The sequence below is a fragment of the Panthera leo genome, chromosome D3, assembly GCF_018350215.1.
Source record: "Panthera leo isolate Ple1 chromosome D3, P.leo_Ple1_pat1.1, whole genome shotgun sequence".
Lineage (NCBI taxonomy): Eukaryota > Metazoa > Chordata > Mammalia > Carnivora > Felidae > Panthera > Panthera leo.
This window is the reverse complement of record NC_056690.1, coordinates 69,911,687-69,935,824: the sequence shown is the minus strand read 5'-3', so window position 1 is coordinate 69,935,824 and position 24,138 is coordinate 69,911,687. Positions and strand designations below refer to the sequence as shown.

The 24,138-nt window shown below is 41.7% G+C and overlaps 1 protein-coding gene across 1 annotated transcript in view; it reads left to right on the top strand.

Annotated features, from left to right (window-relative positions):
• Positions 1–13,383, top strand: part of CFAP53 (cilia and flagella associated protein 53) — a 36,481-nt gene extending 23,098 nt beyond the window's left edge. The window contains exons 5-8 of the mRNA XM_042911617.1: positions 911–1,129; positions 7,967–8,183; positions 10,030–10,132; positions 13,108–13,383. Coding sequence (XP_042767551.1) covers positions 911–1,129; positions 7,967–8,183; positions 10,030–10,132; positions 13,108–13,336 — 768 coding nt within the window. The 3' untranslated portion in view covers positions 13,337–13,383. The remainder of the gene's footprint in view (positions 1–910; positions 1,130–7,966; positions 8,184–10,029; positions 10,133–13,107) is intronic.
• The last annotated feature ends 10,755 nt before the right edge of the window (positions 13,384–24,138 follow it).

Sequence of the window (24,138 nt, the reverse complement as noted above, 5' to 3'; positions counted from 1 at the left end):
ACTGTTAAAAAAAAGTGTGTCCGGCTATTGCATTGGCTTTCATGTTTGATAGCCATTACTTTTCCTTAGGTGCTGCAGCTCGGTTTCATATTTTCGTTTGAACCTCACAATTCAGGATTTACTGTTCATGGCATTACTGGGAAAGTCTAGCCTATAACTCTCTCTCTCACAAACCAGGGATCATGGCGATCATGGCTGTTGTGAGTCTCGGTTAAATCACATTGGGAATGCACACCATCCTCACTATTGCCGCGTCGTCTCTTGTCCCAGCTGGGCAAGTACTTATCTATCCCTCTAGGACGGCTCAGCTGCCTCTGGCAGGAGGGCTAATGCTTCAGTTTTTACCACGCCCAAGCATTTTACCAAACCCACAATGCCTGACAGCATTGGTGCCCCAGTTGAAACTGCTTGATTGGCCAGGCAATTAAGCCCAGAGGGTTAGAAAGAGAAGAAAATAAGAGGAAGGGGGGAATACTTTTAAAGGAGTATTTGTTATTGGTAATTTTGCATATGTTTAATTTTGTATAGGCAGCTGATGTGCACATTTCCATTTTTGAGCTCCTATTGCTGCATAATAATAGATCCATATCCAGAAGTTGCAGGTGTATATAGAAAAGTCTGGAAAGCCAATGCACTGAAATGTTGAGTGTGGTAGTGTGGGAGGGATACAAGGTTAAAAGTGATTTCTCTTTATATTTTTCTGCATTTTAAACTGTAAAACCATTTATTATTTTATAATCACAGCACAAAGCCTTCTTGCTGACTCAGCAATGAAAAGGCAAGTTTTCTATCCTACAGTCCCTCTAAATTCCAAGAAATCCTTGATTTTCATCTTTTAAGTGAAATGCTTGCACTTATTTGTTTTGTCCAACTGTACTGATACATTGTCTTCATTATTGTTTTACCTTAGGAAAATGACAAAGCACAGGTGAAACTTGAGAATGAACAGGATAAGCTAAAGAAACGAAAGACAAAACAGGAACTTAGGGCTGCTTTGCAAAAAGCGCTCCTAGAGAAGACAGAGCATACTCAGCAGGAATACAGAGAAGAGCAGGACTTGAACATGAAACTTGTGCAAAGGGCCCTTCAAAATTTACAGGAAGAGGCTGATAAAAAGAAGCAAAAAAAGGTAAGATATTTATTCAGTGCCTACTATGTGCTAGATGAGATTCCTTGCTGAGCTTTTAGTCTTACAGGAGCCAGCCACATGTAGAATGAACCATACCCATGCTACTCTTTATTTTTTTTTTTTTAATTTTTTTTTTTTAGAGATAGAGAGCACGCATGTGTTGGGGAGGGGCAGAGAGAGAGGGAGACACAGAATCTGAAGCAGGCTCCGGGCTCTGAGCTGTCAGCACAGAGCCCGACGTTGGGCTCAAATTCACGAGCCGTGAGATCATGGCCTGAGCTGAAGTCAGATGCTCAACCAACTGAGCCACCCATGAACCACCCATGTTACTTTTGAGTGTGGTTCACAAACCAACAGCATCAGCATCATCTGAGAGGATGTTAGAAAGAGAAATTCATAGGCTCCAGAATTAGGATTTCCGAATTGAAATCTTGGCAGGGGCAAGAAATCTGTTTTAACAAGCTCTGCCAGGGGATTCTGATGCTCACTGAATTTAGAGAACTCCTATAACGTGGTGTTGGGACTGTCATAGCAGGATGGGAGTGAAGGAAATGAGTGACTAAGTATGCTGGGAAGCTAGGGAGGACATCAATGAGAAAGTGGTATTCAAGGGACCTCAAAAGATAGGTAAAGTTTTGTCAAGCAGAGAGCAAGAGAAAAGCATTCCAGTATTCAGTATTCAGCTGTCTGTTTCTTTAAAACTTGTATTGAACTCTTGAGGGTCTTGTGCTTTTCCTATAAGTACTATTTTTTGTTCCTTTTTAAAAATTTTATATTTCAGAGCGGTTTTAGATTCAGAGCAAAATTGAGCAGAAGATATAGAAATTTCCCACGTACTCCCTCCTCCCACACATGTACAGTCTCTCCCATATCAATATACCCCAACCAGAGTGGTACATTTGTTATCATCGATGAACCTATATCGACACGTCATTGTCCCCCAAAGCCCATAGTTTACATTAAGGTTTACTCTTGTGTTGTACATTCTGTGAGTGTGAACAAATATAAAATGTCATGTATCTACCACGAAAGTATCATACAGACTAATTTCACTAGCCTTAAAATCCTCTGTGCTCCCCTGTTCATTCCTCTCCCGACTCCAAACCCTTGGAAACCACTGATCTTTTTACGGTCTCCACAGTTTTGCCTTTTCCAGAATGTCATAAAGTTGGAATCACATAGTACGTTGCCTTTTTAGATTTGCTTATTTCACCAAGTAATAGGCATTTAAGTTTCCCCTATATCTTTTCATGGCTCGATAGCTCATTTCCTTTTAACTCTGAATAACATAACATTGTGTGGTTGCACCAGTTTATCCAGCTACGTACTGAAGTATATCCTTGGTTGCTTCCAAGTTTTACTGATTGTGACTAAAGCTGCTGTACATGCTTGTGTGCAGGTTTTTGTATGGCTGTAAGTTTTCAACTCATTTGGGTAAATACCAAGGAGCGTAGTCTCTGGGTCATATGGTAGGAGTATGTTTAGTTTTGTAAGAAACTGCCAAATTGTCTTCCAAAGTGGCTGTGCCATTTTGCATGCCCACGTTGTTCAGGGTCAACTATACACACTAGAGGCCTGGCTCAGGGTGGAACTGCAAGTATGGGCTCTACTGCTAGTTGAGGCAGATCTCAGTGAGCTCCACTGGGTCAGTAGGGGTGCACCTTGCAAAGGAATGTGGGGTGTCCTCCACTGAGCTTAGAATCACTGTAACTTGGGCTTGGGCTTCTGTGTCTAATAGAGCCAGGAGTGTCTGGTTATTGCATTTGTCCCAGTGGACCACCAGAGTTGTAAATGGGCGATTGTGTAGGCAGCAGTCGCTGCCAAGTCCCTAGCGTAATATCTGGGAAACTGCCAAGCCTGCAGGTCATGGGAGTTGTTTGGGAAAGAGAGAGCCTTGGGACTCTCTGAAGGCCTTTGAGCCATTAGGATTGGGCTCTGTAGTGAGATAGTCACTTGTTTTAAAGACAGGAGCTTACTTCATGGTTGTCCCAATATAAGATCATTGGGCACCCCCAATTGGGGGAGCTGCCAGTAGAAGGCCTCCTGCTATTTGAAATGTCCCAGACATTGCTTCCTGACAGCTTTGGCATGGGAGCTCCAGGCCCAGGAGGTGTGACGTGGGTTGCAGAGCTTGGCACCTGAAGGCTGGCTTGGGGGCTGTGGGCTGCCTTGGTACTGTAAAATCTGGTAGTCTGGGTAAGTGTCTCTTTCACAGTGTGGCTATCAAGTCTACTCCTTCCAGTGACTCCTGAATAGTATGGGAGGTCCCTACAAAGTGGAGGAATATGGCCTTGTAATTTTGGAGGAGGGTTCCCTATAAAAAGAATTCTCTGGATTTGGGGAGAATTGGGACCTCTTCAAGATTGGAGATGAAATCTGGGTCATCTGGTTGCTATATTCAGAGAAGAGATAGACCCATTGGACCATACCAGTCTTACCAAGGAGTCAGGCCCCATCTAGTGTGTTCCGCTGGCTTTGAGCCTTTGTGGTAATAAGTGTAATAGAAGGGTGAGGTCAGCTCCACACCATAAAAATCCAAGCAAGCAATGGAAGGGATTCTCCCTCGATCTTTAGAGCTGGTGCCTTAGAGTTTGGACTGCCTCGCCATTGGAATCCTTGATTATGGTGTTTCCCTTTCCCAGGTGGAAGGCTAGAGGGGCCCTGCATTTGGGTATTTCCCTTCTCCCAGGTCGGTTAACTGGGATAAAACCCCAGCAGTTTAGGCTCTGGTTAAATAGTTTCTCCTGAGAACAACCTGAGAATAGAATGCTCTGGTGTATTTCAAAATGATTCCTTTTCTCCTCCCTCTGCGAGAAACATGAGAGGATTTTTCTCTGATTTTCACTATGAGAACCTGGTAGAGCTTCAGGAGGTAAAACTCAAGAAAGTGTGGTCTCCCACACTCCTCAATGACTGGGCCCCCTTAGAGTTTTTAACTCTTAGAGGTGTCCACACTAAGCCTCCAGAAATTCATCAATTACAGGTTTTCCTACCCGAGCACTGGTTCCCACAGATTTCTGCTCAGGGGTTTCCATTGTGGTAAGTTGTGATTCTTTGTATTTACCTGTATGTTTCTCTAATTTGGGGCAATGGTTTACCCTGTGACCTTGCTTCTCTTATGGATCTAAGGTTAGTTCTTGATTTTTTTAAGTTTGTAAGCTTTTTCCTTGATGTTAGGATGACAGAGTTGCAACTTCTAAGCTCCTGACATGCCAGACTGGAAACCAGAAGTCTGCTACTATTTCTTAAATTATACTTTTTTATTTGGGGATAATTTTAGATTCACATGCAGTTGAAAGAAATAAACAGAGAGATGCTATGTACCCTTTATTTAGTTTCTCTCAATGATGCCTTGAAAACCTGTAGTCTATTATCACAGTCAGGATACTGACACTGAACTGTCAAGATACAGAACATCCCCATCACCACAAGGATTCTTCATGTTTCCCTTTTATCTGTTCTCCATTTCCCTAATTTTGTCATTTCAAGAGTGTTATGTAAATGGAATCGTATAGTGTGTAACATTTTAGGATTGACATTTTCCTTCAGCGTAACTCTGGAGATTCATCCAGGTTTTTGCATGTATCAGTAGTGTGTTTATTTTTATTGTTGAGGAGTATTCATGCTATGACTGCACTACAGTCTGTTTTTACCATTTACCTGTTAAAGGTCATCTGAGTTGTTTCCAGCTTATGGCTATTATGAGTAAAGCTCCTGTAGTCATTCATGTACAGGTTTTTTATGTGAGCACAAATTTTTGTTTCTCTGGGAAAATGCCCTGAAGGGCAATTGTAATTGCACGTTCGGTTTTTTAAGAAACTGCCAAACTGTTTTTCAGAGTAGCTTTACCATCCCACCAATAATGTACATTCCTACTAACAATGAATGAATAATCCAGTCTCTCTACATCCTTGCCAACATTTGATGGTGTTATTGGTTTTTTACTTTAGCCGTATTGATAGATGTATAGTGATATCTCATTGTTTTTACATTTTATAGTTCCATAATAACTATGATGTCAATCAACTTTTCACATGCTCATTTGCCATCTGTATTTCCTCTTCAGTGAAATGTTTTCTCATAATTCTTGCCCATTTTCTAATTGGATTGTTTGATTTCTTTTTTTTTTCTCTTGAGTTTTTGTTCTCCATTTGATCTCCATAGATGATTTTATTTTGTTTTTTAATAGCTTCATTAAGGTAAGTCATATAACATACGATTTGCCCATTTAAAACATACATTTTAGTGGTTTTTGGTATATTCACAGATATGTACAACCATTCCCACAGTCAATTTTAGAACTTTTTTATTGTCTTACTATTCCCTCTTCCCCACCCCCTACCCCCATTCCTAAGCAACTACTAATATATTTTCTGTCTCTATAGATTTGCTATTCTGGACTTTAATATGAATACAATTATATATTCTGTGACTTTTTGACTGGCATCTTTCATTTAGCACAATGTTTCAAGGTTTATCCATGTTGTAACACGTATGAGTACTTCATTCTTTTATGCAGCTGAATAGTACTCCATTGTATGGATATACCACATTTCCTTTATCCATTTGTCAGTCTATGGACATTTGATTTGTTTGCAGTTTTGGGCTATTATGAATAATGCTACTGTAATCTTGTGTAAATTTTTGTTTGGACATAGGTTTTTTTTATCTTTTTTCCCCCCTCTTAGGTATATACCCAGGAGTGGAATTAATGAGTCCTAGGGTAACTTTATGTTTAAGTTTCTGAGTACTTGCCAAATTGTTTTCCAAAGTGGCTTTACCATTTTTTGTTCTCACTAGCAGTGTGAGAAGGTTTTGATTTCTCCACATGCTTGTTAACATTTGTTATTGTTTGTCTTTTTTTATTTTAACCATCCTAGTGTGTCTAAAGTGATCTGTTTTGTGGCTTTGAGGTGCATTTCTCTAATGACTAATGATGTTCAGCCTCTTTTTCTGTGCCTATTGACCATTTGTATATCTTTCTAGAGAAATCTATTTGAATCCATTTGAAATTTCAAGAAAACAATTCCAGTCATTTCCCCAATTTTTAATTGGGTTATTTGTCTTTATTATTGAGTTGTTATAGTTCTTTATATGTTCTAGATACAAGTCCCTTACACATAAATTGTGTATATCTATCTATCTATCTATCTATCTATATATATATATATACATACACACACACATATATATACACACATATATATATATATATATATATATATATATATATATATATACAACCCACAGAATAAAAATATATATATATATATTTTATTCTGTGGGTTGTAGTTTCACTTTCAAGGGATGGTATCCCTTGAAGTCCCAAGTCCCATTCATCTATATTTTGTTTTGTTGCATGTGCTTTTGGTGCCCTATCTAAAAATCTGTTCCTAAACCAAGGTCAAGAAGATAGTGGTCCTATGTTTTCTTCTTAGAGTTTTATAGGTTTAGCTCTCACATTTAGGCCTTTGATCCATTTTGAGTTAAATTTTGTATATGGTGTGAGGTAGGGGTCCAACGTCATTCCTTTGCATGTAGATATCCAATTGTTCTAGCACCATTTGTTGAAGAGACTATTCTTCCCCTATCAAACTGTCTTGGTACACTTGTCAAAATCAATTGACAGTGAATGTGAGGGTTTATCTCTGAACTCTCAGTTCTATTTGATTAATCTACATGTCCATCCTTAGGCCAGTGTCACATATCTATTTGTCTTGATCACTGTAGCTTTTGTGGTAAGTTTGAGATCAGGAAATGTGAATCCTCCACCTTTGTTCCTTTTCAAATTGTTTTGGCTTTTCTGGCTCTCTTGCATTTTCATATGAATTTAGAAGCAACTTGATGATTTCTGCATAGAAGCTATTTGGGATTTTGATAGGGATTATTTTGAATCTGTAGACCAAATGTAGACTATTGCCATTTTAATAATATTGCCTTCTGATCCATGAATGTAGGATGTCTTTCCACTTATTATTTCAATTTCTTAGTTTTCAGAGTATACGTTTTGCACTTCTTTTGTTAAATTTATTCCCACATATGAGACTGTGAATGCAAACCATTCTGAGGGTACAGTTCAGACCTTGCTAGCCCCTCCCCAGATCTATGATATTCTCAAAAGAGATCAGACCAGAGACTAGATAGAACAGCACAAATATAATACCATGAACAACAGAGAAGCCAACTAAAATGCCAGCATGATAAAGCCCAGTTTGAAGCCTTAGCTGCACATTAAAATCACTTGGGGAACTTTGTTCATTAGACAAGAATCTCTCAGGGTGAGATTCAGTCCTTTGTACTTTTTTAAGCTCCCAGCTGATTCCACAGTATATCTAAGGCTGAGAATGTCTGTCTCAAAGCATCAAGTGACTCGGCTTCTAGTCAGAGACTGTGCCATCATAGTAGTAATGACTTACTTTGTTTATCAGGTTACAATTTCATAATCTACATAAATGAAAAGCTGTATAATTGAAAATTATCTGAGAACTGCTTTGAAAAATACTTTGGGAATGTGTTTGAAGTAACTTGTTTAAAAATGTATTATAAAGCACAGGTATAAAGAATAGTACAATAAAACCCTCCTGTGTCCTTTACTTAACTTCAATAACCACCAACTACTGGCCATTCTGTATTTCATCTGTGCCCCACCCATTCCCTACCACCATCCCTGGATATTTCGAAATGAACCCTAGACATAATATTTCATCTGTAAATGTGTCAGTATGTAGTTCTAAAAGGTTGGGATTGTAGCTTTAAAATATTGTTTTAAAACTTAATTTTCCATACCATATCACATCTACATGTTTGACAACATGAGGTAATCTTTCTGTTGTGTAGGAAGAGATGGCAAGAGAACAGGAAATATATCGTCGATATGTGGCACAGAGGCGTGAGGAGGAAAGAGCTCAGGAGAAAGAATTGGACAGAATATTAGAGGCAGAGAAGGAAAAGAAGTTGGCTGAGAAGGACAAGGAGCTGAGACTTGAAAAGGAGGCAAGGAGACAACTTGTGAATGAGGTCATGTGTACAAGAAAACTTCAAGTTCAAGAAAAATGTAAGGAAATGAACTATAATAATAATATAGTGGGGCCTTAATTCAACTTAAACAGCAACCAAAAAATTTATTAAGTAGGTATTATACGTAAAATGATATGAGGATTAAGGCAAGACCCCTGCCTTGGAGAACTTATCTAATTTAGTACATGGAGTATAAACATACGAAGAGTTTTATATCCTAGCAGATTCTAAGTAGTCATGTGGGAGATGTTTCAAGGTTAAAGGAACAGTATGTCTATTGAATGGTCTGTGTGCCTTAGTGATTATAAAGGAGAATGAGGAGGTAGGGCACAGCACGCATACATACCCCTCCTCCCTTTTATCTGTCCTTCTTTTCTTTCTGCAGGTGTCTCTGTACCTTCATACCTGAATACCTTTACTTGGGTAGTCTTCCCTGTCTATGATGTTTCTGATCTTGAGAAATCCTGGAGATCCTTCAAGACCAGCTCAAATGTCTCATTCCTCAAATATGTCCCCTTATTCATAATAAATCCTCTTTCTGGGGCTCTCCCTGAGGCTTGCTCAATCTCTGTCTTAGCACGCCTTTGTATGCCCTCAGCTCCAAACAGTGCTTGGTCACAAAAGGAAATGTCTGTTGAGAGGGTAAACAGCCACCTCCAGATTTCCATCATTCCATGTCCAGCCCAATGAACCGGAGAGGCAGTAGATGGACACATTTACCATTTGGGTACCACTAGACTCCACACTAGTTGTCTTTGCAGGAGAAAGCTCATCTTGGTTCCACTAATTGATTCTCCACTCCATGAATTATAACAGCCATTGAAAATTATTAGGCCCATGTTGGGTGGAGTTGTAAGAAAATTAGAAGAAAGCTTATAAGCTAAAACGATTTCCGTGTTTACCCATGATAAATGTTTTAAAAGCTATTGAGGCAACATGGAAAATTTAAGTATTTGGGGCCATTTTTAAACAAATAAACAAAATCAACCATAATTCTACCACCCAGTGATAGCTACTATTCACGACTTCATGTATTTCCTTCCAGTATTATTACTATGTATATCATTTCCCTTCACAAGTTAGGATCATGTTGAATATATTGTTTTAGAGCCAGCCTTTTCCACCTATAAGCATTTTTCCAGGTCATATTTCTTCAATTATAGAATTTGTAATGTTGCCTAGAAATCCATTATAAAAATGGACCATAATTTATTTTACCTAAACACAACTAATGGACCTTCAGATTGTCTTGAATCTTTTTACTACTATTTTAGCATTGCAGGTTACTATCTCTGTACATAGTTCTTTTTGGCTCATGTATGATTATTTAAGATAAGTTCCTGTAAATGGATTTGGGGACCAAAGATGCATACGTTTCAGATGTATATTTCCCAATTGTATTTATTCTTCTGTGAACTCTGTTTTCTTTGTCGTTTTCCCCCCTTACTGGATGCTTATGTTTTTAAAATTTAATTTACAAAAGCCTTATATATTATATACTAAGGCTTTTTCCAATATTTATTTTGTCATAAATAAACTCTCATTAACATAAATGACAATAGAACTGTTTGTCCTCAAGAAGAAAAGGGTGAGAAGTGTTCTGACAGTGGTAACCTGGTTTGAAAAGGCTGATCATAGATTTGCAATGAAAAATGGTTAAGAAAAATATGTGTAGATCACAGCACATTCAAACCTAAACCCTCTTGTTCCCTTGATGAAGATGACTGACTACTTGATAAGATGACTACTTATTGACCTAAGATGCAGTCAGTGAGTGTAAGCTCTGCCTCTCTAAAGACAGGATGGCATTGATGCCCAGAGGGATGGCAGCAAGTCTTGTCTGAAGAAGGTCGTTTAGCAAAAATTACTTTTGTCTTTCTCAGTGCAACGAAAGGCAAAAGAACAGGAAGAGCGTGTTATGGAACAGGAACGTATAAATGAAGGTCTTAAAGAGCTTAATCGTGAAGAGAAGGAGAATTTTGCAAGGTATGATTTTGTTTTCTTTATTATTGTTTACTACCTAAAAAAAGGCAGATTTTTAACACGGAAAGAGGACAATGTGCCGTTATTCATGCATTATTGACATTTTTTAACATCAGTATTAAATTTGTCTTAAAAGCTCAAGTCGATTTACAGAATTTCATATAGAAATAAGCACCAGCCATCTTGGTAAAAGTAAATTTTATTGCTATTGTGTATATTGTGATTATAGACATTAGATATTAAACTGGACAAACATCTTAAAAAATAAAATACATTAGAAACAATTTTTTAAAAATAGGCCCCAACATTAAATCCTAATGAAATAACAAGAAGACTGTTCTCCCCCATGAAACAAACCCTGAAACACAGTGTGTCTTCATTAGTTGGATTAGCATAAATGGCTTATGGGGATAGCAGTCCATGCAAAATGTCCTCAGGAGAATTTTTGCAGGTTCACTGGATGGGAAAACTGAAGTGTTCTAGGCACTTTGGGAAATACCAGTGCCTTCCTTTGCTAAGTGGCCCTCTGATCACCACAATCAGGCTGTGGTGGAGGAAACAGACAGATAGATGCCTCCTTGCAGCATTTCTTGGACCATAGCCTAACCTTTCACTGATGACCAAGATACCCAACTCAGGTGACCAGTGTGGTGGAGGAAGAAGATTTGGCTCTTCTAATTGCTGGTCACCCTTCCTGTCCCTTGGGCCTGTCTGCTGACTTACACACTCACTTGATGCGTAGAAATAAGCTCTTTTCACTCTAGAAAGACTGTGGTTTATGTACCTGAACCTATTGTTAGTTTGGGGGTACTCACTTTAATATCTGGCCTACCCTACTGACTTCCTGCTACTGCCTCTGTTCTGGAGGTCTTCTCATTTTTAAAAAGTTTATTGTTGGAGATGTGAGGGGACTTGACAAATAGAAACTTTCTTCCCTGCCCAACTTCTGAATCAACTGAGAGAGAAGAAAAACAAGTGTGTATGGAAGGTGTCACAGCTACCTATTGGTGCATAATAAAATAACCCCAAAATTTGTGGCTTAAAGTGAGTTATGATTATCTCTCATGATTGGTTGACAAGGCTCAGCTAGGTGGTTCTTGCTTAGGGTCCCTCATGTGGTTCAAGTCAGTTGTTGGACGGGGCTGCATTCATCTGAAGGCTCAACTGCCCTGGACTCCTCCAGTATCTTCTCATATACCTGGCAGTGTATGTTGAGTTGGGGAGCTCATCAGTATTATCACCCAGAACACCTTCATGTGGCCTCTCCATGTGCTTGGGCTTCTCCCAGTATGGTGGTTGGTTCCGACAGGGAGAGTTCCAATAGTGAGCATTCCAGTAGGCAGGAGGGGAAGCTGCCAGGCCAGGTAAGGGCTACGCCTAGGACTGACATAGCATCACTTTTGTCATATTCTACTGGTCATAAAAATTGTCACTGGGCCTATGCAGATTCAAGGGGATGGAGACATAAGCCCCACCTCTTGATAAGGGGAATAGAGGTTCACATTGCAGAAGAGCATATGGAGGGGAGATATCACTGTAACCATCTTTAGAAAATGGAATCTGCCACAGAGGCTTATGCATCTTTATTTTATGATAAAAGCTTCATTTCTGATAAAAGCTGATAAAAAATGTGGCTTATAGATTATAAAATGGCATGAGCACTATGGAGAAAAGTAGGAAGTTTTCCTCAAAAAATTAACAATAGAACTACCTTGTGATCGAGCAATCCCACTTGTGGGTATATATCCAAAATAACTGAAAGCAGGACCTTGAAGAGCTACTTGCACAGCTGTGTTTATAGCAGCACTGTTCACAATAGCCAGGAAGTGGAAATAACCCTAATGTCCACTAACAGATGAATGGATGAACCAGATGTGATATATATGTACAATGGAATATTATTCAGCCTTCAGAAGGAAGAAAATCCTGTCAGATGTCACTGCATGGATGAGAACCTTGAGGACACTATGCTAAGTGAGATAAGCCAGTCACAAAAAGACAAATACTATGATTTTGCTTATACAAGATATCTAGACTATTCGAATTCTGCACGGCAAATAGAATGGTGGTTGCCAGAGGCTGGTGGGAGGGGGAGAGAAGGACCTATTGTTGTTTAATGGGTATAGAGTTTCAGATTTGCAAGATGAAAACATCCCGGAGATCTGATTCACAACAATGTGAATGTACTTAACACTGCTGAACTATTACACTTAAAAATTGTTAAATGGTCAATTTTACATTATGTGGTTTTTACCATAGTAAAAAAAAAATCACACTATAAAATTTAATATGTGGTTTATATGTTTAAAATGTGGCTTGTATGTGGAAGAAATTGTCTAGTTAATACTGAACAGAATGAGGCACCTTTACCCACCCAGTCACCAGCAGTACCAGACCAGTGCAGGTCTCTCCAGCAGAAAGCAGGGGAGAAAACAGGCAGACTAGCCTGTTCCAGTGTTACCATTAGCAAAGTCACTTCTTGGGGCACCCCGGTGGTTCAATCAATTAAGCGTCCAACTCTTGATTTTGGCTCCAGTCATGATCTCACAGTTCATGTGATGGAGTACCGGTGTTGGGTTCCGTGCTGACGGCGTGGAGCCTACTTGGGATTCTCTCTTCTCTTCTCTCTGTCTCTGTCTCTCTCTCTCAAAATAAATAAATAAACATTAAAAGAGAAAAGTCACTTCTTCCTTGGGGAAGAGTGGAAGAAGAGATGGAGAGAGGCCAAGGACTCGCTCCAGATAGCAGGAAATATTCTGAGTGAACCAAATCAATATTTGTTCTATGTCTAGCTTAATTATTATTGTGTAATAAACACATTATTGAATTTTCCATCTATTTCTTCCCCTCTCACCCTGATTTTCACAGTCAAATTATTTTAATGTGACTTCAAAAATTCCATTTTAATTGTAATGCCTTAAGTGAATCCAAATGCTTACCATTTGTAATTCTGTACTTTAACATTTCTAATATCTTAGACGTTCCAGTTTGGCCCAGGAGTACAGGAAGCAACTTCAGATGCAAATGTCCTACCAGCAGCAGGCCCGGGAAGCAGAGAAGGAAGAGGAACGCAGAGAGTTTGAAGCAGGGATGGCAGCAAACAAGATTTGCCAGGACAAGATCCGGGAGATCCTATCGGTCCATCCCGTGCTGCCCCGAAACATTCATCCCATGAGGAGGGCATGCCCTGATAAGCTCCCACCATAGTCTCACAGATGTTAATATATTTTTTCTCAGTCTTTTAATGTTTTTAACTACAGTATGAGTTCCTTTCAACTCACAGATAAACTTTCCTTTATTTCTGAGTTTGCATAATTCCACATAATGTTATTCCTTCAAATTAAACTTCATGCCTTTTTTTTAGGCTTTATAGACTTTCAAGTCTGAATGAGCTATTTCCTATCACACAGTTACTTTCCTGACTTATCCCCATGCCTCTGTTTCATATTCATTTATTAATAGCTACACTTTCTTGCCCCCATTTCCTCTTGCCTCCTTTCTCTTTTGTCTCATATACATAACTCACCATATCAACAGGGCAGAGCTGGGCCTAGGAACCACTTTCATAAGCCCACTTATTTAGATATTACACAAATATGTACCGTCCATGTGCCAGGCACTATTCTGGTTCTGGGACTTTAGCGAGATCAGAACAAACCCCTTGCTTTTGTGGAGCTTACTTCCTGGTGGAAGAAACCAGGCGATGTGATAAGTGTTATAAAGCAGGAAATGGCAAGAGTGCTCAAAGATCAGTTTGAGCAGCTGATACTTGAATGAACCACCCATATGGTTATCTGAGGGAAAACATCCCAGGCAGAGGAAAGAGCCAATGCAAGGGCCCCGGGGCAGAAATCTGCTTAGTGCATTTGAGACATAGAGTGGAGTGAGTGAGGAGAGAGTGGTAAGTGGTTGAAGATTAATCAGAAAGAAGGGGCCAGATGATGTAAGGCCTTGGAGCCATAGTAAAGACTGGCTTTTACTTGGCTGTGAAAAACTGTCATAGGGTTTTGAGCAGAAGAGTAACATAGGATGTAAGAGGGTTGCTGGCTGCTGTGTTGAGAACAGACTTTAGGCAAAACAGACAAGAACAGACTCAGTTAAGGAGGGATCATAATAACCCAGGTAAGAGGTGGTGATAGCATATGGTAGCCAGCCTCCAAGATGGCCCCTGATGATCCTCTCCCTGTATTTCCGCCCTTGTATAGTCTCCTTCCACCCTGAACCATGGCTACCCTGTGTGACAAAGTGTTATAGGATCTTCTAGTGAGTCTTCTTAAAAGAGAAGGGAAGGGATTTTTGGAATGGTCGAGTAAGGGGCTCTGGAAATCCTCTCCCAAAATGCAATGATAAAATGGACACCATTGTCAAAAAGAGCCATTTCAGGCCTGGAAATTGACCAAAGGCATGCAACAGATTGAGGCATTTATTCAAGAAAATCTACCAAACCTTGGTAAGAATGGTGAGAATCTATGGCATTTTAGCCTGGAGCTGCTGCCATATCTCCCTCAGCTACGTGGGGCAATGGTTCTACCAAGGCAGGGCATGGTATGAGGACCTGCAGCCTCACTGCCAGATGACGCTGACTTGATTAGGAGCAGAATTTGGAAAAAAAAATCCATGCTTGGGGCATTGTCAAAATAATAGTGATTTTTTAAAAAAATATTTTTAGAGTGTGAGTGGAGGAGAGAGGCAGAGAGAGAGAGAGAGAGAGAGAGAATCTTAAGTAGGCTCCATGCTGTCAGTGTAGATCCTGATTGTGGGGCTCAATCCCATGACCCTGGGATCATGACCTGAGCTGAAATCGGGACTTGGATGCCCAACGGGCTGAGCCACCCAGGAGCCCCAAAAGAATAGTGATTATAGTGGCAGTCAGGGAAGGCCAACATCACAGCTAACCTGAGGTTGTGATACTGATTGGGACAAGCAACAGACAGACCAGCCAGAAATTTAGAGGAAGATTTGGGGAACATGACAGCCATAATGGACTTTGATGTTTGAATGGGCTTCCATATATTCTTGGTAGTCTGGAAGGCTGTATAGGCATAAAGCTATATGCTTGCTCATGAAAGACCTGAGTAGGTCCTAGTAGTCTATGGATCCTTGGCCAAATGTAAGGTCTTGAACATACAGAAGGTAAAAGTTGGGGCAGATTTGCAAATGGCCTAAACTTTAAATGAGTTCCCTAACCTTTACACAGATCTATCAGCAAAAGGTGCAAACCTTACAAGTTTAATCACTCACTGAGTAGTAAGCTATAGTGACCCAGGGCCACCCCTAGGAAGCCAGCCTTAAAAATAAAACAGGAATTAAAAAAATGAGCAGACATCAGCGCTATCTAGCCAGGTTGTATAAAGGTTTAAATGAAGTCTAGAATGTGTATGTAATTTGATTAACTATAGAGTGTTACAGACATGTGGGTATTAGTATCAGATTCATCCCCCCACGCGAGGGTTCTCTCCTCGGTCTCTCATTTGTGTCCACCTTGCTCTTTTTGCACTCTTCCATTAATAGGGAGGTTCAGGGGTGTCTGGGTGGCTCAGTCAGTTAAGCGTCTGACTTCGGTTTGGGTCATGATCTCACAGCTTGTGAGTTGGAGCCCCGCATTGGACTCTGGGCTGACAGCTCGGAGCCTGGAGCCTGCTTCGGATTCTGTGTCTCCCTCTCTCTCTCTGCCCCTCCCCCGCTCACCCTCTGTCTCTCTCTCTCTCTCTCAAAAAATAAACATTAAAAAAATTTTTTAATTAAGAAAATAGGGAAGTTCTTTATATCAGACTGAAATCTATCTCCTCAAGGAGGTGTTTGCAAAACACATATCCAACAAAGGACTCATTTCCAGAATATATAAACAGCTGCTACAATAAGAAAAAGATAACTCAGTAGAAAAAAATGGACAAAAGACTTGTACTGACACTTCACAAAGAGAATAAGAAAATGGGTAATAAACAGGGAGGTGCTCAACGTTATTACTCACCATGGAAGTAAAATTAAAACCACCATGAGTCTACACACTCAGCGAAATGGGTAAAATGAGAAAGACAAGCAAACAAATATTGGAGAGAATATCAAGCAACGGAACTCTCATACACTGATGTTAAGAATATAAATTTTAAGGGGGCGCTTGGGTGGCTCAGTCGGTTAAGTGTACGACTTCGGCTCAGGTCATGATCTCATGGTTCATGGAATAGAGCCCTGCATTGGGCTCTTGTGCTGACAGCTCAGAGCCTGGAGCCTACTTTGGATTCTGTGTCTCCCTCTCTCTCTGCCCCTTCTCCCACTCACACTCTCTCTCTTTCTCAAAAATAAACATTAAAAAATATATATAAATTTTAGGGGCGCCTGGGTGGCTCAGTCGGTTGAGTGTCTGACTCTTGATCTTGGCTCAAGTTACGGTCTTGTGGTTAATGGTATCAAGCCCTGCATCGGGCTCTGCACTGACAGCACAGAGCTTTCTTGAGATTTTCTCTCTTTCTCTCTCTGCCCCTCCCCTGCTCTCTCTCCCCCCAAAAAAACATAAAAAAAAAAAAAGATTGTTCATAGCAGCACTATTCATAATAGCTCAAATTAGAAGTAGCCCAAATGCCCATCCAGAGTAGAATGGAAAACTATACACAATGAAAATGAATGAACTTTGCTGCATGCAACAGCATTGATTAGCCTCACAGACATAATGATGAACAAAATAAGTCAGATATGTGCTATGATGTTCCACTTATGAAAAACTCAGAAGCAGGTAAAACTAAGTTTTGGTATTATAAATCAGGTGATTACCCTTTTGGGGAGAGTGCCTGGAGAGGGACTTCTGGGTATTATTACTGTTCTGTTTCTTGATTTTTGGGTGGTGGTTACTCAGTGTGTTCACCTTGAGCAAATTCTTCAAGCTGTACATTTAAGATTTGTGCAGTTTTCTATATGTGTGCTGGGCTTCCATTAAGAGTTTAAAAACAACCAACCTTCCTGAAATAGCTACCATTGGTGATAGTGCTGCTTTCTGGATCTTTACAAACTGTATCTAATATTTGGAGACTACTATCCTGTCTCTTGCCATTCTCCAGGTAAACATCTCTCATTGGTCTATGCACTGCAGACCCTTCATCATCAGCTTGCCCTCTAGTGGTCACTGGACATTTTTCCAGATTTATATTAAAACAGGATGTTCAGAACTAGATAAAATCAGTCCAGAAGAGGTCTGCAGAGACCAATACAGTGGGACCATCACTTCCTATAATCGGCACATTATACTTCATTTAATGCAGTCCACAATTGAGTGCCCTCATTCCAGTCACAATTGTAAAAAAGACATAATTGTCTTGTCCTTGGCAGGCCCTACCTGCTTATTATAAACAATAAGAAGTTAGAAAGGGGAGAGGCTACAGATTGAGCTGTGTGTAAACCTTTGAATAGCAATGTTTGATGTTCGGAAAGCTCCAGTTGGGGAACACAGGTGGGGAGGGTGGCACACCCAGAGAAGGCATGGACCCTCTGCCTTCCCCATACTTAGCTCTACCTGGCCACTCTGTTTGGCTGTTCCTGAGTTAAATCCTTTATAACAAATCAGCAAATATAAAGAGTGTTCCTGAGTTCTGTGAGCTGTTCTAGCCAATTATTGAAACTGAGAACAGAGGGTCATAGGAATTCCCAATTTATAGACAGTTAGTCAGAAGCATAGGTGGCCCAAGACTTGCGACTGGCCTCGGAAATGGGGCGAAGGCAGTCCTGTGGGACTGAGCTTTTAATCTGTGGGGTCTGCACTAACTGCAGATAGTGTCTGAACTGATTTGAATTGTCGAACTTTGGTGTCTTGGAGAATCACAGAATTGGTCATTGGTATTGGGAAACACCCCAGTTAGTAGGTGGTGGTACTGGCATTTGAACTCTGTCTGGATACAGAGTCTATGCGTTTAGTTTCTTTGATTCACTGCCTCCCCACAAACAGGTCAAAATCAATGAATTATAGGCTTTTAGAACATAAACATCTATCACAAATATTTTAGTTTATTTTGCAAATGATAAAGCAGACCCGCCCCCCCAATCTCCTATCTCTTGGTTCAGCACTTTTTTCATATAACATCATGATTTGTTACCAAAATCCAATGTATCAAAGCAGTCAATCAACCATATGCCCTTCAAGCATGGCTGTCTAGGCAATATATAGCATGAGGCTATTTCACTCCATTTCCAGCACTTTTCGGCCTCTATCCACACCTTTATGTTTGCTAACAGCTTCTTGGTGCAAATCCATCAAGTACACTTATGTATACGCATTCCACAAATTACACAAGGCATGAATATTTTTCTTTCTACAAAGCATCCTTCTCATATTTTGATTACCTTATATAAACTGGGCAAACAGTCTCTCAGAATATAGATGAAAATTTCATTTAATAAAAAGAATAGCTTCCTATATAGGGAAGTCCCTGAGATAACAGGAAAAGATCAAAAGAAAAAGATGTGATTCAGTTTATGCCTCCTGAGAAGCTGTTGGCTGGATGAGGGCTCTAGGAGCCAAAAATTGCCTCCAAGTATAAACTCATTTCTATAAAGTTCTAAGACGTGTGTTTTGGATAGAGGCTGAGTGTTATTAACTTAGTGCTTCCAAGCATTGTGATGTGGGACTTTTATTTGAAGTGGCTTTATAGATAAGGTTCTGGGAAAGCTGACATAACGAGACAGTTTCCTGTTAGGTTCTTGCCCCGTGGGCCATTAATCTGCTGTGTGACTTTGGGTGAAACTGTCTGGGATGCACTTTTCTTGCCTAAAAACTAAGGTGCCTCTAGGCCTGGGAGAGACCTGAAGGAGTGTCTAGTCCAAACCCTTCACTTTATAGATGACAGAGTGTCTCACACTATGAGGACTTGGCTGCACTTAGGTTGTTTGGTAGGTTGTCCCAGAAGCAGAAGTTCGGGATGGGCAGAGTAGCAAGGAGGAACCAGTACAAGAATGTGCTAGAGGGAGGTTACTACTGCAGGCGACTGGGTCTCATGCCACTTGGGAGCCTTCTGAGGATCTGTGGAGAAAGCCTCACAGGTATGTACTGTCCAAGGTGGATGCCAGGCACTTACCACCCCACTCCTGCCCTCTTTTGTTGAGGGGTGCCCCTGTAGTAGTTGGGAGGCTCTGGGGGCTGTGGGAAGGCCCTGGGTGAGAACCCAGAGTCATGTGCGGTATGTGCCTGAGGCGTCCCCTGGTGCCTCAGACAGAACCATCGCTAGAATCCGGGGGGCTGAGGGAAGCAGTGATACAGGGCACCTCAAGGCCAGAGAAGTTACGAAGACTTCTGATCTGGCCTGCAGCACACAGCTAGAACTATACTTTTTGTGTGTGTACATATTTTCCGTGTGTGTGTGTGTGTGTGTGTGTGTGTGTTCTAACTAGACAGATGCTCGAAGCAGGTGCCAAGTCTTAGACGTCTCAGATGATCCTAAGCTTTCAGCACAAGACTTTGTCCAGAGCAAGTCCTCAGAAAATATTTCCTCATTTGTTTTGGGGAGAGAAAGGAAGCATCAGTGGCCAGGGTGAAAGGATGACCATGGAGTCTTCTTTCTGATTCTTTAGCATCCAGACCTAAGAGGGCCTCACAGGACTGAAATGGTATAAGGCCAGGCCGAGAGAGACAAGCCCCAAAGAACACCTACAATGGCCAGCAGCAAGTCAGAGCTGAGTCAGGAGGCAGAGAACCCTGACAACGAAGAGGCCACGCAAGACCTGAAGCAGGCAGGCAGCTGGGCAGGGAGATGTCATCTGAAGGAGCAAGACTTGGCCATTCTATGGCTCCCAGATCTGGACAGGAAATGTCTTGCAGTAGCCACAGACTTTGGCATAGAGCAGGTAAGGGGCTCCTGAAGGCAATGTGACATGTTTGCACTCTCTCTCCCCAGTGGGGGAGCTAGAATTTTCAGAGACTCACATCTTGATCAGACGCCCAAGGCTGGTGACCATGGTACACGTCTGCTTTTCCTGTGCCTCTAGATGCAGAGCCCAACTCTAGGGCTTTCAGGTGAGTGGCTACCTGGAGCCAAAAACAGGTTATCCAGATTGATGTGGACAGTGCGGGGTTGAAATGAAAGGCATTTTGCCCCTTCGTGGTCTTCTGGTCACTGAGGAAGGGTCCTCCCTTTGATGGCAGGCTCCCCTCTGCCTCTCTGCAGGCATTGGTGAATTTGGGGTTAGAGAAGGAAAGAAGATACAACCACAACCACGAGGGGGCGATAGCAAACACAAGCTTCGGTGTGGGGTGGGGAGGGGGGCAAGGTGCTTGGACAGGGTTGCTGGAGAGACTATTCCCTCACAGCAAGAGACCCAGACAGTAGGGAGAAGGAATAGAGGACAAGGGAAATCCCGGGGGTAAGGGGGATCGGGGTGGGGCTCACATGTCCAGGTGATGTTGGCCAGCACAGTGGGAAGTCTCTGGGTCAGAGAACTCCAAAGGGACTCTGGCAACATGGGGCTTGACTACTGCAAGGCCCTATCTTAGTAACAGCAGTTGGGTGGGGTGTCTTTTGAGAGAGAGACAGAGACAGAGCGTGAGGTGGGGAGGGGCAGAGAGAGAGAGGGAGACACAGAATCCAAAGCAGGGTCCAGGGATACACAGAGCCTTGATGTGGGACTCAAACTCACGAACTGTGAGATCATGACTTGAGGCAAAGGCAGAAGCTTAACCGACTGAGCCACACAGGTACCCCTGGTCTATTTTTAAGATAATTGGCTGTGAGTATGGCACGGGAAGGCTTTTGAACTAACAGGTTTCTGCCTTCAGTGAAGAAACAAACAACCCAGGGGCCAATACACAGAAGGCACCTTGGGTTCTTTCCTCTAACTCTGAGCACCAAGAATGCAGCCATCACCCATCCCTAAACAGACACACACCCTTTTCCCCATGCTATGCCTTTACTCAGTAAAGGCATCCCCCCACTGTGGGATCACAGCCTGCTCTTGGCTGAGAGCCCAGCTCAGATGCCGTCTATTCCATAGCGCCCCCTCCCACCCACCACCTACCCAACTCACTGAAGGTGCCAGGCTCCCTGCTCAGCCCCAGCTCTTTGTTTCTCTTTCCTTTTCATCACACATGGCAGTTTAGCTGTGATCTGGCCCGCGTCTACCACTAGATTTGGAGCTCTCTGAGGGAAAGGGCCTGCTAAGAACCGACCTGTGTCCCCCTCAAATTCATATGCTAAAGCCCTAACCCCCAGTGTGACTATTTAGAGATAGGGCCTTCATGAGGTAATTAGGTTTTATGAGGTCCTAAGCATGGGGCCCTCATCAGACAAGGCTGGTGTCTTTATAAGGGGGGGGGGGGGACACCAACAATTGCTTCCTGTCTGCGTGCATGGAGAAAAAGCACATGAAGAGCAGTGAAGAGGTGATGATCTTCAAGCTGGAAAGGGGGCCTCCCCCAGAAACGAGCAGCCTGTCAGCACCTTGATCTTGGACTTCCAGTCTCCAGAGCCGTGAAAAAATAAATGTCTGTTGGTTAAGCCACACACACCGGTACTTGGATATGGCTGCCCAGGCAGACTAACGCAGAACCCTATCTTCTTCCCCTTAAAAATCTCCCACAGTGCCTAGGACAGGGCCTGGCACATAGAGACTCCTCCACAAACGTTTGCTGAATTTAATTGTGATGTCCGAATGAATGAGTGAAGCGCGGTGTTGGTGGTGCCCAGAACCTCTCACAAACCCGGTGGCCTCCTCCGTGGACACAGCAGAAGGAAGACCAGCCCACCAACGCTCATCTACAGCTGCACCATCCAAAAAGCTTGGAAACCAGAAAGTCGGATGCTAAAACTCATTTAGCAGCAAAACCTGACCTGAACAAGTGTGAAAGTACCTGAAATGATCTCACTAGGTTTTACTACAGAACTACTAATGTTTTTGATTACTGCCCCAGCTCTTGCTGAGAGTATTATAAAATCTATGGCTGAGGCATTCTACTACCTGTCTAAAATCCAAAAAATTTAGAGTTTCAAAACATATCTGGCCCCAGTGATTTCAGATAAAGGACTATAGCCCTCTGGCACCTAAGGGGTTAAAACCAACCCCGCAGCTGTCAACCCGAGGAAGACCACCGCTAATTATCCGGTACGTAAATAAACTTCAATTGCTTTTTGAACAGAATGAGAAATAACTTAATCCTACACTAGGGAGATGTGTGATTGGAATGAAAACGTGTTTATTGATATACATGCTACAGATGAGAAGTTTATTTCATCAGCCTACAAAATGTGCTGAGTACAGTTTTTAAAGATATAATGAAAAAGTGGAGTATTACCTTGGAAAATAGCAGTGGTACAGCTTAAAGTCCAATTGGTTTTTTATAAATTGCCTTTAACAACTGGAGAAATCAATAAAAAATGCAATTATAAGAGCACCAAAGATTATTCTTTATGACTATCGGCAATACTACTATAAATAATACGATACAGTTAATTTGCTGAATGTACAAAGTATAGTATGTTTTCAGCAGAAAAGTCAAAGTCTTTAGTAATTAGTGCTCTCTTGGCTATGTCAAGCCCCCTGCGAGACCCTATGGAGACAACGGTAGAAGACTGATACAGTTTCTTCCCTTGAGGAGTTTAGCCTTGTCAAAGATCAAGACCTTGGAAAAGAAATAAGTTGGAAAAATACAAGGCAACATATGATAGTGCTGTGTCAAATACAATCAAGTGTGTAGAACAAACTTACTGCTCAGCCTTCTTTTAAAGGCTCCAGAATTTCCATGCGGCTTGGCTGAAGGGAGAACCAGGTTGGAAGACAGGCATAGAGATCATGTCTTGAAGGGGCATTTGAATAGCAGCACGCACTTTTTGTTTAGATTTTGTGTTTCTTGGGAGTACTTGGAGGAGGAGCTTTTGGTGACTGGGAGGAGGGTGGTATCATCCAAGTTATACTTTGGAGTCGCACCATTGCTACTCTGCGTTTCTGGAAAAGGGAGAGGTTTATTATGGCTGAGGGTCTCAAGGAAGATTTTTGGGAAAAGGTGGCACTAGAGCTGGACTTACAGGTCATGTGGACTGTAGATGGCCTTGAGAAGGAAGAGGATATTTGGAGGGGAGTCTGTAGGGGGCAGGTCATAGTCAGACGTGGACTCGACTCGGTTGGGGAATCTGTCCCATTTTCTGAAAAAGAAAAAGGAAAAATTTCCTAAACTCCACCTGATCTCAACAGAAATTGCCTACAGAATTTCAGTAACTGCGTACCCCACCTCGGGCATGCTTCATGAGCAGACCACCCTACCTCCCTTCTCACTAAGGGTGCAGTTTTGAGTATACGGTTAACACTATTAGACATAATCATTTGGACCACTCACTGCAAGAAGAAAAAGGTGAACCATTGGGTGATGGGAAACAGGGTGCCTGCTGGGCCTTTGTAGCTTTCAGACTCGGGACCTGGATACTCTACTGACATCCAAGGTCAGGTGAGAGGTCAGACAATTGAGGGCAGTGGGGACATCCCTGCCATGACTGTTAGGAAATTAAATGAAATGATATACAAGGTCAGCACTCAACAAACGCCACATACTATCATTCAACGTCAGAAATTTCATAGGCCATGATACGTATCATATCCTTCCAGTGAAATTACGTAACAGCCCAGAGGTGCTCAGTTTCTACTCCTAGTCATGTTAGTGCTGATTTAGAACAGTATGGCTTTCTTTCTCGAAGCTGTAACATCTGTCATCTGCATTATTATTACTTAACAATAACAATTCATACGTATTTGGTGTTTTAGAAGTGTGTCTAGTTTTACATGGTCCTCACCACAGCCATGGACACTGGGCAGGGATTTTTCTCTTTTCGTAAGAGGTACAGCATCCGGACAGCAAAACGTGGGAAGTGCACAGTGTGGTGAATGTTTTCATGTTTGCTCCTGTATAACCCCACCAGAGCATGCTTAGAACATTTCCAGCACTGTGTCCCTTCCCATTCAGCGCCCCCTCAGAGATGACCACTGTTCTGACTTGTAGCACCATCTGTTAGTTTCGCCTGATCTTGAATGTATACAAATGGAACCTC